Genomic DNA, 12,401 nt, shown 5'->3' on the forward strand with positions numbered 1-12,401 from the left:
CTTCTTGTGGAATAGCTTTAGGAAAATTCCATAGCACATAATTGGTTGATCACCTTCAAACATGGGAAATGGAAGCTGGATGTTACTGACCATACTTACAGGTAAGAAAAATGTAGTTCCTTTGCTGGAGTACTTAATGTATTCAATAAAATCAAATTCAGTTTTAATCCAATTCCCCTTCTGTCTGGAAAAAAAACTCTCTTCCACAGCTCTTCGTTGGACAATTTCTAATATATGGGTGTTTACTATAAAGAAATCTGAATAAATTACAAAATACTGTCTATTCTGTGTTTTACCTAAGAAAACAAAAAATCATGGTAACGAAGTGCAAGCATTGATCATCTTTAAATATATCTACACACTAAACTGCTAACACAAAAGAAATATGATGATTTGCATGCCAATTTGTAATTTGGAGTCTAAAAATGCCTTGCACATTCACGATGCTCAGTTTGAGGTTGTGAGGAGTTCAGACTTTCTCTTAGGAGATGGTAATTTAAAATGTCCCTGAAAAAAATGTGCCTGTTCATCTCTTAAGAAGCAACATTTTGTAAGAAATGCATCAGCAAGAATTCACACTGATAATCAGTAAAAGATGAAAATTGCATACCTGCAGGTAGTAAGCACTTTTCCCTAAACAATTACTTTGCCTCTGGTCTATAGTTTAAGAAACATTCAAGACAAATAAAATGCCTTCGAAAGGTAAGACTAAAAACTAACTCCTTCAAATGCCAAAAGCTATGGACTCAGGACAGTTGGTTTAATGGCACACTAGATTTTTCTGATATTGTAATTCCTGCTACCCTTCTCTCTAACTGACACTGTATCCCAGGTGCTAAATTATCTTTCTTTATTACTGTCAGACCACTGCTTTTTTAAAATCATAAACTCCTTTACTAACAAGGCCCTCATAAATAATTTACACAGCTATTTAAATATGTCTTGGATTATTGACATAGAACAGCCATTCACAACCAGTACTGCACAAAAATTTTGCTGCTTTTGTTTCCAACTTGAAGAAAGAATTGGTGGTCAAAATTTCACCTGTTTTTTCCAACTACATCAGTTGGTCCAACAAAAATATATTACTTCTTTCTCCAAACTCTGTCTCTTTCTAACCACAGCACTTCTGATACATAAGAAATGAAGGCAGAAAGTACTTTTCTAGCTCCAAGACAGGCAGTTTGGGACAAGATCATGCAGTGGCTTTGGCTGCAGTGAGACCTGAATTTATCATTCCTCAGTCCAGGAACCTATTTGCGCATTGGAGGACTGGACTCTGTAAAACTGAGCTAACAGCAGTATGTATCTTATTTTTCAAGATGTTCAGGACCACAAAAAAAGCCACACCAAACCAACCAACCAATCAACATTACTGCCATAAGCCCAGACAAGGCAAAGTCCAAAGTTTCTCATCCAAAGCCTTAAGCATACAAGTAGTCTCAACTTTAATGATTTCAGTACTGGGCTGGATTGGGGCAAGAGCATATTGTAGTTTGTTGCTATCTGGCTTGCCACTTCTGGTCCTTCCTTCTCATCCCGTCTAGGCAAGAGACTAGAAAGAAAGCATGTTATACAAATGATCGCTTAAGAGGAGTTCCAATGAAAGCTTTTCATGAATGGTGCTATATCCTCTGGGGAGGTAGTTTCCCTAAAGATGTTCCTTTGAAGAGGAAATTTCATCATTGTTACAGTGTGATGGACACAAACATCTGAGCACTCAGCCACACTGTTGTGAAGAGTGCACAATCACAGGGCACATTCCTTTGTTACGGTAACAGGCTCATTAATACTACTAAAATCAGACTGCCTGCCTGAGAATTTGCATCTAAATAATGTAAGATAGACACTTCACAATAACAACACATATTTTATCAAGTTCTCCGAGGTGATCTCTCAAACAGACAATGTGTATCTTTCGTTGTTGTTTCTTCCAATTTAAACAAGTGTTACATTTCCCTGCTGAGTGCTCACATAAATTAGCTATTGCTGTAGCCAAAGGAAGCAAGTGAAACAGATTCTGGTTTGAAAACAACAAAGCAAAACAAAAAATCATGCTGACAGATCACAACAAGAAGCTGCTTATACAATTTACTGGCAAAAAACCAAACCAGCACAGTACATTGAATTAAAGACCAGGACTGGTGACACTTAAAATGCACTACAGTCTCTAAAAACTTGCCAAGCACATTCTTTGACAATTATATACACCATTAGGATAAACTACTCTTGGAGCAAGAGAATTACATTTGGTTTTGTGTCTCTACAGTTTACTCCAAGATTGGCTGATGAGCTTTACATCATGCTTGTAGCTGCTAAATAGGAAAAATATTTACAAAGAATCATGGTGTCAGAAACTTGATGTCTCTCTAGAGACCTGCAATCTTAGCTGTATGTCAATAGCTTGTCTCCTAACTTTTGTATTCAGCTTCTCTCTTCACTGATCACTGTTTTCAGTTCTCTCTCTTCAAACAGTACTCTCTTGCCTCTGGAGTACAGAAGAAAATAATCTTCCAATTCTGTAATCATTATCATGTCCCTTCCAATGTTATTTCAAGAAGAGTGCCTTTTCTTTTATATTATCAGAGATGTCTGCTGGAGAAGCCCTTCAGGAAACAGCTTAGCTGTAACATGCGTGGGAATATAACAAAATTGTCAGGATAGGACATCCAGTCTGGAGAACACTCTCAACACTTTTGAAGCCAGCTGTCACACCATCCAACACACGTGTTGCTTACTACTGTGTGCACTTTTCCCTCTCAGCTAGTGAATGTGAAAATTCGTACATGGTTCAGGAATGTCACAAACAGAGCCCCGCTGGCTAGACAGACAGACTAGCATGTCAAAGACTAGACTGTAAGGACTGAAGGATGATGGCACTAAAGACTCACTTTTGGGACAGAAAAGAGAGGAAAGCGATGAGGCAGCAACCTACAATCTTCCAAGAGATGCTGCCTGTCTGGAGATGAAATTGAGAGTACTCTACTTCATTTGGTACAGGCTGATCACCTAACTGGGCATTCCTTACTTTTTACTAGATACTCTTGATAAGACATTACCACAAAAAGCTGTGAACAAGAATGAAGTAAGAAAAGGAGTGGGTTAGCATTTTCCTCAGTCTTTCTGGTTGAGTTCAAGGCACAGGCATAGATCAGCATCTTCTGGAGAGGAATATATAGCTATGGAAACAGTGACAAAATAGGGAGGATTTAAGCATATCATCATACGGCTGGAGAAACAACGGCTACCAATGAGCCCCCTGACAAAGAGGAGGACATCAGTTTGTCAGCTCAGTGGGGAGACTTTAAACTAGGTTTGAAAGGACAGCAACAAAAAACTCAGAGAGAACTGGAAAAATAGGAGGTTGGGAAGAAAATGGTGGTGGCGAGGGGGAAAGGATGTAAGGAGAACCAGCTGGACAATCTGCTGAACCACAGATCCTAGGCAGACTGAACACGCACAAAGACCAAAACCACACCTCCCCTCACTCCCAAATATATTAGAAATAAACGGCAAAGAAAAGCAGAGATTCATTACTTAATGTAGGAAGAGACCAAACACAGACAAAAGAGGAATGCCTGCAATATTCAGGGCTTCAGTCTTTGCAGGAAAGGTTAATTATGTCACAATCATTAATGAAATGTATTTAAAATGAAAGAAAGAAAAGCCTGAGAACAGAAAATGGTAAGAAAGGGTTAAAAGTCGGACCTTATACATATTCAAATCTGACAGAATTTATCCAAGAGTCATTATGGAATTAGATAAAATTATTTCTGACCACTAGTGTGAAAAGTCTTCAAAAACCAAAGGAGGATAAGCAAGATTTCAGAGTGCTTCAGAGAAACAATTATATACCAAACAAAGGCAAAGAAGGACCTATAGAATTTCAGATGTACGTATTAACATGCTGACGTTATTAGCTACTCTGTAAGCACCTCTGATGCTGCATCATGCTGAATTGGGCTAGAATCAAGATCCTTTCCAGTGCATAGCTTCAACTTCTTGAACCTCGTCTCAGCTTAAGCTTGTGACAAACTGGGGATCATACAAACAGCTCATCCTGGGAAGCTGGTATAGCTCAGTCCCTCTTCCAGTTTTGGTGAAGGCTCCTCGTCAGAGTCTATTTACTGGGAGGAAGAGTAGTGTCTTCACCTAAAACTACCAGTCACATCACAGGAGAACACCTGTAAACATGACAGAAGACAAGGTCAGTGCTATGATAGGAAGTGTGTATTTTCAAAAAAATAGGTATGGGGTTTTCTACCTTTTTTAGAAAAAGCTTAGAGATAAGTCCAATTGGTTTATACTAACACTGCCCCTCCTAGCGTCCCAAGTTTTGCTGCCAGGACTTCCTTGCCTGGTACTGCTTCACAACTACAAATTCTTTGTCCAGACTGTGTTTTTTCAAAAGACTGTATCTATTCTGTGCTACGCAGCCTTGTCAGCTATTTCAGCAAGCTGTGCTCTCTAACCTAGTTCAGGCTCATTCCTTGGCCTCTCTCAATACATCACAGTCACCGTAATGTCTCTGCATGACATCCACCTTGGCTCAGTCCCCTGCTGCAATGCAGCCTGAAATAGTCCTAAACTGGAGTTTCAAAACTACAAAATGAAATGCTTCAGCTAGCACATTTTAAAGACAACATCTGTCCTTCTTTGGGCTTGCTGTTGGAGACAGCAGTTAGGATTCAAAGGCTCCAGAAAAATCACCAAAAGTTGTATAGTTCTGGTCTTTATTCTGCACAACTCCCATGAGCCCATTTGCCAGCTCACTCTTAATTGCTGGACTTGCCTGAAGGTAAAAGACTTTGCAAAGCAAAATAACTATTTAACTTGCAAGTCAACACTCAGATTGCAGCAAAAGGAAATGAAAAACTAAAGAGACTTCATTGCTGTAACTAAAGCAGTGACTCCATCAGTCCCAACTTCAGCTGCCACTTGATATCACAAAATCCTTCTGTAAAAACTGAAGATACAATTCTGATATTTAAAACAGTGTTAACAGAAAAGGCTTTCATAACAAAATAAGAATGCATACCTCTTTCTTTTCTAACTTATTCTGATAATCAGCACTTGTGCTGGGCTAAATCCTGCACTCTTTTTTGAATTTGAGGAAACATCTATTTGCAGATCAGATGAGACAGCTCATCTGCCAACAGATTCTGCACTCCCCTGAGACTGGCAGTGGAGATAAGGCCTAGTTGGAATAGGACTGCATAGCCCAAAACACCACAAAACCAGAAACAAATGTCCCTTAAAAAAAGAAAAAGTACGGCCCAATGTGTAGCAGCCAGGAGGTATTATTACAATAGGTAGTTCCATGGAAACATTAGCTGTGTGCTCAACCATGATCCTCCTTCCTTCCTCAAAGCCATGAACAACATGTTTGGGAAACAAACATCATTATGACACGGCATGCCCATATGCAATCTTCAAGATGTCTTTCATAACCTCAAAAGCATTACAGGAAACTAGAAAAGGTAAAAAGAAGTGCAACGATGATGTACATCGAAGAACCATCAAACAGACAGCATTCTTAAACTTGAATCGCTAAATCATTGAGCTTGCAAAAGACCTTTTGTGATCAACTAGCCCAACCCTCCTGCTCAAGCAGGGTCACTTAGACCCGGTGGCCCAAGACTGTGTACAGTTGTGTTTTGAGTATCTCTACAGATGGAGACTCTATCACCTTTGCAGACAACCTGTTCTAGTGTTTGACCACCCTCATAGCAAAAAAGTGTTGTATTTATACACACTGATAAGATCACCCCTGAGCCTTCTCTTCCAGGCTTAACAGTCTCAGCTCTATCAGCCTTTTCTTCTATGAAGGATGTTCCAGACCTTTGACGATCTTTGTAACTCTGAGCTGGACTTGCTCAAGTATGTCTGTATCTTTCTCCTACTGGGGAACCCAGCACTGGACCCAGCACTCCAGATGTGTCTCACCAGTGCTGAGCCGAGGGGAAGGATCACCTCTCTCACCTGGCCGGCAATGCTTTTCCTAACGCAGCTGTGGATGCTCTTGGCCTTCTTTGCTGTGAGGATGCACTGCAGCACAAGACTAATGATGAACAAAACGGCAGGGGAGTTGGAACTAGATGATCTTTAAGGCTCCTTCCAACTCAAACCACTCCATGATTCTCTAATAATGTAAGGTAGACAAATCAGGAGACAAATCATGAATGGTTTGGATAAGATAAAGGATGAATTGTCTACCACCTCTTCTAATACAAAAAACATCCAGGTGTGAGGTGACAGGTTCAAAAGGCCTAAACAATTACGCTGTGCAACTAACTGCTGCAGCGACCTGTGGATACTGGAAGTTTATGCGAGTTCAGAATTGAAGGTTCATGAAAGAAAAATCTATTATGTTAATAAACATAGACATAATGTCGCTGAATTAAGAAATTCTTGAGCTGCCAATTGCTGGAGACTAGAAGAATATTTTGAGAAAGAATCACTACCAGGTCAGAAGAGGGCAAATACTATCCTTGCTGCTGGCAAGGATGAGATACTGATCCAGACAAAGCTTTTTACTGATCCAGATGGCTTTCCTTACAATGAATTGTAAGTGAAGCAGCTAGGCATGAGTGCATCAGCTGCTTTTTTCTCAGTCCAAACCAATCCAATGGACCTACACAGAAATGAAGATTTCAGATGAGGCAACTTCAACTCCATGGGAAATCATCAGTGGCAGAACAACCACAATTCTCCTTTGCAAGAACTAGGATCCTATGGAGAGTTGTATAAGACTGATACATACTCCACAGGTTCAGGGGACTCATTAGTCATGTGCCTCGAGATGCAGAACATTACTGTAGCCAGCAAACTGAAAAGCACTCACAGGGTAGTTGAACCAAATGGATTTTGCCTGCCAATCCAAATTTTCCTGGGGACTATAGTTGTTTTTTTTTCGAAGCATCTCCTTCATTCTGAATGCTTATAATTCAAGGTGTCTTCAGTTGCATGCCGTGTACGTACAGACTTGTAACAGAAACATAAGGTGGGCACCTTACCAACCAGGTAAGGTAGCAGAAGAAACAGCATAACAAAGGTTTAAAAGGCCTGTATTGACAATTCCCAGGGCAGACCTGCCAGTAGTAAACTGATGAACATGTTTATGTCAAGACCAAAAGGCCTGCACTCTAACACCTCACAGTACAGACAACTTGTCAGCAGAAGACCCTGCATCCTAACAAGAGGAGACTGAGAACAAGGCTGCTATGTATCCCATAACATTCATTTTTTAATTAGCCCAACAGGAAAACCAGACTAAATATGTATATTTCAAACAAGAAAACAAAGCAAAACAACAACAACAAAAACACCCAGTGGTCAGCAACATGGACTAAGACTCACGGAAGCCGAAGTCAGCAAGAGTTTAACGTGAAGGATCACCCATTCAGAATTGACAACTCTGAAAAGATATGAGAGGTCTGTCCAAAGTACCAGGTTGCCATCACCAAGCAAGAAGAACCAGAGTAGTTCATAGGACTCAACAGCTGGCATTTCTCGCCCTTTGCTTCTCAGAGAAACAACACTGGCCAGATTTCCTCCACTTGTGCGCCGTGGTGCTTGTGAGCATGCAAGTGTGAATTAATAAAGTCTGGGCAAGAGAGCATGAATCAAAAAAACAACTTGTTTGAAGATTTTGAAGTATGTATCACCTTCCCTTTTCACGGTATCGCACACCAAGTTTTATTTTGCTAATTCTGCTACATATATATTATTAAGCAAAAGATGGTGTGTCAATGCATTGCAGATTCTTGCAAAGAAGAAAAACGTTCAGCACACTCAGCCTTTTTCAGTGCTCTGGGCCTATTTTTCAATCATGTGGAACACTGACATGCAACGTGTAGATTTATTCCAAGGAAAAAATCTATAAACAATGAGTTGGTGTATGTTTGCACAGCAAGTACGGAAATGAGCTTAAAAAAATATATAAACAATTAGGATTTTGCAGTCTAGCAAATAATACTTTCACTTTAAAATGCCCACTAAGTTACCATATATTACACTACGGAACTGTTTACCTCAAAAAATGAAACAACAGTAATTTCTTACCAGTCTCTTTTGCTGAAGCTGTTCTCTAAGTAATCTGTCTTCTGGTAAAACATCACATAGAAGAAAATAATTGTCCTGTTCTTCTGTTAAGAGATTAGGAAGTGTGGATAAGAGATGGGAAGTTGCAGGTGCTTTGAATATTACTGGCACATAATTTGCTAAACCTTTGGCATGCATTAAGAATGTGAAAATGTTTTTTTTTAATCTACAAAAGTCAGTTATTTTAATTTCATAATTTAATTAAACATGCTAAAATATTTGTATATAAATATTTATAAGACCTGTACCTCATTTATACTGCAGTAAAAAGACAAAAGTCTTGCATAGGTTTTCCCCACTACCAAATTTATTCTTTCTTTATCATAGTTCTTCTGGAGTCATAAAGCAATTTTAATCATTTATGTTGGTTACCGTATGAAGTCAGCATCAAAGAAACATGAAACCACCTTTTATTTTATCTTGCACGTGGGATTTTCAGTTATTTCCCTAAGTAACTGACAGTTTTCAGTAGTTATCTGGGCACACAATTTTAGCAGGTCCTGTTACGATAAGAAAAAGTGTAATGGTTTTATAGTAAAGGAGGGGAGATTCAGACTAGACATGAGGAAGAATTTTTTTACAATGAGGTTTGTGAGACCTTGGCCCACGTTGCCAAGAGAGGCGGTAGATGCCTCATCCCTGGAAACATCACGGCCAGGCTGGACGGGGCTCTGAGCAACGTGATCTAGTTGAAGATGTCCCTACTCATTGCAGGAAGGGTTGGACTCAATGACCTTTAGGGGTCCCTTCCAACCCAAACTATTCTATGATTCTGTGATTCTGTGATATGATATACCCTCCCCTTACCCTGACTGATCACATCACCTTTTACCATCAGATCTTGTTCCACCTGCAGATATGCACCACAACTGTTTGGCAATGCACACTGAGACTTGCCTAATTTACATTCTGATTATGTGTTTTACCCACATTTTATGTTTACTAACTTTTTTACTATTTATGTTCATATCCAATTTATTAATAAAACAAATCTTATTCAAATGAATTACATTAAAATTACTGAGCATGAAAGAAAATACGAAAACACTTACAAAAATATTTTTCATTTGAAAGTAACTCATTTATTAATCAAAGTGTCATGTGGTTGGTGAACTGAAGTGACCATTATTAAGTCTTTTACAGTATTAAACTTGCTAGATTTCAGCCTTTCCCATCTTTTAAAATAGAAGCCTATGTGAAGACAACCTCCTTGATTTATGAGCTATGGAATTTGAAGGAGCTAGCTATTTAAAAAAACCCTAGGTTTGTTAACAAGCAAATAACAAAGTATTCTCATTGTCCTCTGGAAGGGCTATTGATAGTTTATAATTCTAGCAAGCTCTGGCATTTAGGGGCTTGATTTGCAATTTTCAAACAAAATAAAAACATACAAATGTAAGAGAAATTATGGTCTTTGGAGTGATTTTCATGTTTTCTAGGACTTTTTTTTTCCCTTAAAATTAATTTGAATAATTAAAACAATTTATTTTCATCCATTTGTTATTCAGTTTTCACCTTCCACCCATCTCTGACACTGGCTGCATGCATTTCTTCCTTTTTTAAGCTTTCCACGGAGAATAAAAGATGCAGGAAAGCCCTAATGTTCTCTTATCTGCTTTTAGGTAAATTATAACTTTCTGTTAGAAAAGGGGAAGCCGAATAAATGCATCAGCTACTTCTGAGAAAAACACTTTTGTTTGCACAGTCATCACTGTTCCTGCGATGGAATGTCCCACTGTGCCAGCGCGGGAGAACTGTGAAGTGTGGTCTTTGGTCTTGTGTTGGACCCCAAAAATCGGCAGTTTTTGTACCCCCACTATGAAGATATTGCCTCCTAATACTCTTGGAGCAGTAAGCAGTGTGGTGAAGGAAAGGAAGGGAGATTGTGGCCCTGCTGTGCAGGAAGAAGTAGCAGCAACAGTGGGGGTGGTAGATGGTGTGAAGTTGGAAAATACAGCTCTCTGGGGATGTATCTCCACATTTCTGGAAGGACAATCTCCAATTATTTTTGCAGTGGGTACCAAAGCTTCGCCAGCCACAGTGAAAACAGCACTGCTTCTAGGTCTCGAGTTGCAAGGCCCTGATTCGGCGGCACGTTTAAGCCTCTATTGAGCTCATCTTCCCTTAGCACGGTGCTGAAGCACGTGTTGCAATCCTTGCGGAAAGTAAGTTTAAATATGTGGTTAAGAGTTAAATATCACTTCTGCAGTTTTCTAGTGTCAGATTACTTCACACTTGGCTGATTAAAGCAGCAATATATGCCAGAAATTATCACATGATCTGGCCAACAGAGAGTAACCAAGCAGCCTACTTACCTAATGGAGCTTCTGAATTTGTTCTTATCACACTACAAAAGTCTGTGATGGGCTGTTCTGCAAACCTCTTCTTCCAGTACAAGATGTATCTTTAAACATAAGTGGGAGATGATCAGTGAAAAAGGAAACATCAGAAAAAGTTTAACAAACAGTTGATTGGCTCTTGCTTTTTCCATTATCTAAAATCTTAAGAGTTCTTTGTGTTTTTGTTTAATCCCTGTCTCAGTGTTCTCTTCCTTTAATCTAGTTTTCCAATTCATTAAATTTGTTCAGCTTCATTAAAACTGGGTTTAACTATCCTGTCAAAGTGAAGAACTCAATAAGATGTATTTGCATTAAGCTTTACATAAACACTGTGACCTATTCACATCTTCAGACAGAAGTGCCACTCAGATGCATCTTTACTGAAAAGATATACTACAGAGTACTCTAAAATTCCCAAAATATCATGCTGTGTGTTCTGCAAGATGCAGGCAGGAATCTGAAACTCGGTAAAAGTATCAACTTGTCAAAAATGAGGTTTTGGCAGGTCTCCTGTGGAGTTAACAGTGAAAGCTGAAGCTTGCCAGACAACTAGAAAGACAGAAAAATCAAGTCCCCAGACACCTGGGGGTGGGATAGCAGACAGAGTAAGGAAAGCCCTAAACATATCTTGAAGGTTTAACCCATCAGCTACAGTTGTTTCAAAACATTCTTGTACTATCATTGTATTATAGCAGCATTACCAGACCCCAACTGGGAATAGGTTCCCACTGAACTAGAAGCTACTGTCTAACCAAGAGGAAATCACCTTCAATTATATGATGAAGTGAACCAAGCAGTCCTTGTGCTAATTATTCAGAAACTTAGTATAAAAGAAAATAAATCTGAGAATACCTAAGTATATGCTTATATTTATACTTATGACTCATGTGTGATAGAAATCATGTGAGAATCGCTAATGTAAAGGCTAATTATGCAATGACAGCTACCTATTGACATGCCATCTAATTAGGAAAATAATCATAAAAAATCAGATATCATTATTATGAAGACATTTCTAAACAGCTGTAACTTTTAACACTTGTGCAATCTAAAGGTTTACTTGCCACATCCCATGGTGGTTCATATTATCTCTACCATCTATCTTACTATATGAGGACTTTAACTGCAGCAGCCAAGGGATCAACACATGTTTGTTTCTGCTTTGACATGCAGAGGATTAACCTGCGGTACAGCAGCCAGCTGAGCACAGGGAACCCAACACGTGTGGCTGAAGCTCCCTCAGAGGCACCATTAGGTGTCGGTGAGAGGTGGGGGTTTTGTTGTTCCCCACCTACTGCACTGTTTATAATGCACAACAGAACAGTCTTGCTGCTACACAGAACAGAAAGTCTTCCAGAATAAGCCTTCCTCGAGCGTATAGGAGGCAAATGTGCAAATGAAGGGATTTCAAGATGTCATTTAGTCTGTCTCCTGCACTGTAATAAATGAATGCTGTTCAAACTCATCTAACCATAACTGCCCATTCCATGAAGCTTACTGTTAAGGGATTTCATATCATAAGACTTAACTCAAATAATCAATGACCAAATAAAGTCAATGCCTTGCCTTTTTTCTAGGGAGAGAGAATGAGTGGTCAGTGTACATGAGTGATCACAACCAGTTATGCAGTATAAGCTTATTCCCCTTCTCTCTCTCCCTTGCCCTAATGCCAACTTGTCTTTACTCCTCCAAGTTTTAAAAAAAAAAAAAAAAAAAAGTTTTCCATTAGTGTTGCTCTTCTCTGGGTTCCCCACTTGTAGTTCTGTCAATAAATGTATTCCTAAGACTGATCGTAACTCATTGCTAAGTATAAAAACCCCCCCTATGTTTTCAGAGTTGTTTCCCTGTATTTTCCACACTTCAGTTAAGCACCTCATATTATATCTCCTTTTTGTGCATAGTATTACACTATTTTACTGATGTTCAGGACAGCAGATAAGAGAAGGCACACTTCACAGT

At 39.1% G+C, this 12,401-nt stretch overlaps 1 protein-coding gene across 2 annotated transcripts in view; it reads right to left on the reverse strand.

Moving 5' to 3' along the window:
- Positions 1-12,401, reverse strand: part of ZNF277 (zinc finger protein 277) — a 55,847-nt gene that overhangs the window by 19,358 nt on the left and 24,088 nt on the right. The window contains exons 3-4 of one of the 2 annotated variants that reach the window (XM_065649401.1): positions 10,419-10,507; positions 8,065-8,144 (exon numbers count right to left, since the gene is read on the reverse strand). In XM_065649401.1, the coding sequence (XP_065505473.1) occupies positions 8,065-8,144; positions 10,419-10,507 (169 nt within the window). Of the gene's footprint in view, positions 1-8,064; positions 8,148-10,418; positions 10,508-12,401 lie in introns of both variants that reach the window. The other variant, XM_065649392.1, reaches the window with a different exon arrangement.

Source organism: Caloenas nicobarica, chromosome 1 (assembly GCF_036013445.1).
Source record: "Caloenas nicobarica isolate bCalNic1 chromosome 1, bCalNic1.hap1, whole genome shotgun sequence".
In the NCBI taxonomy this organism is placed as follows: domain Eukaryota; kingdom Metazoa; phylum Chordata; class Aves; order Columbiformes; family Columbidae; genus Caloenas; species Caloenas nicobarica.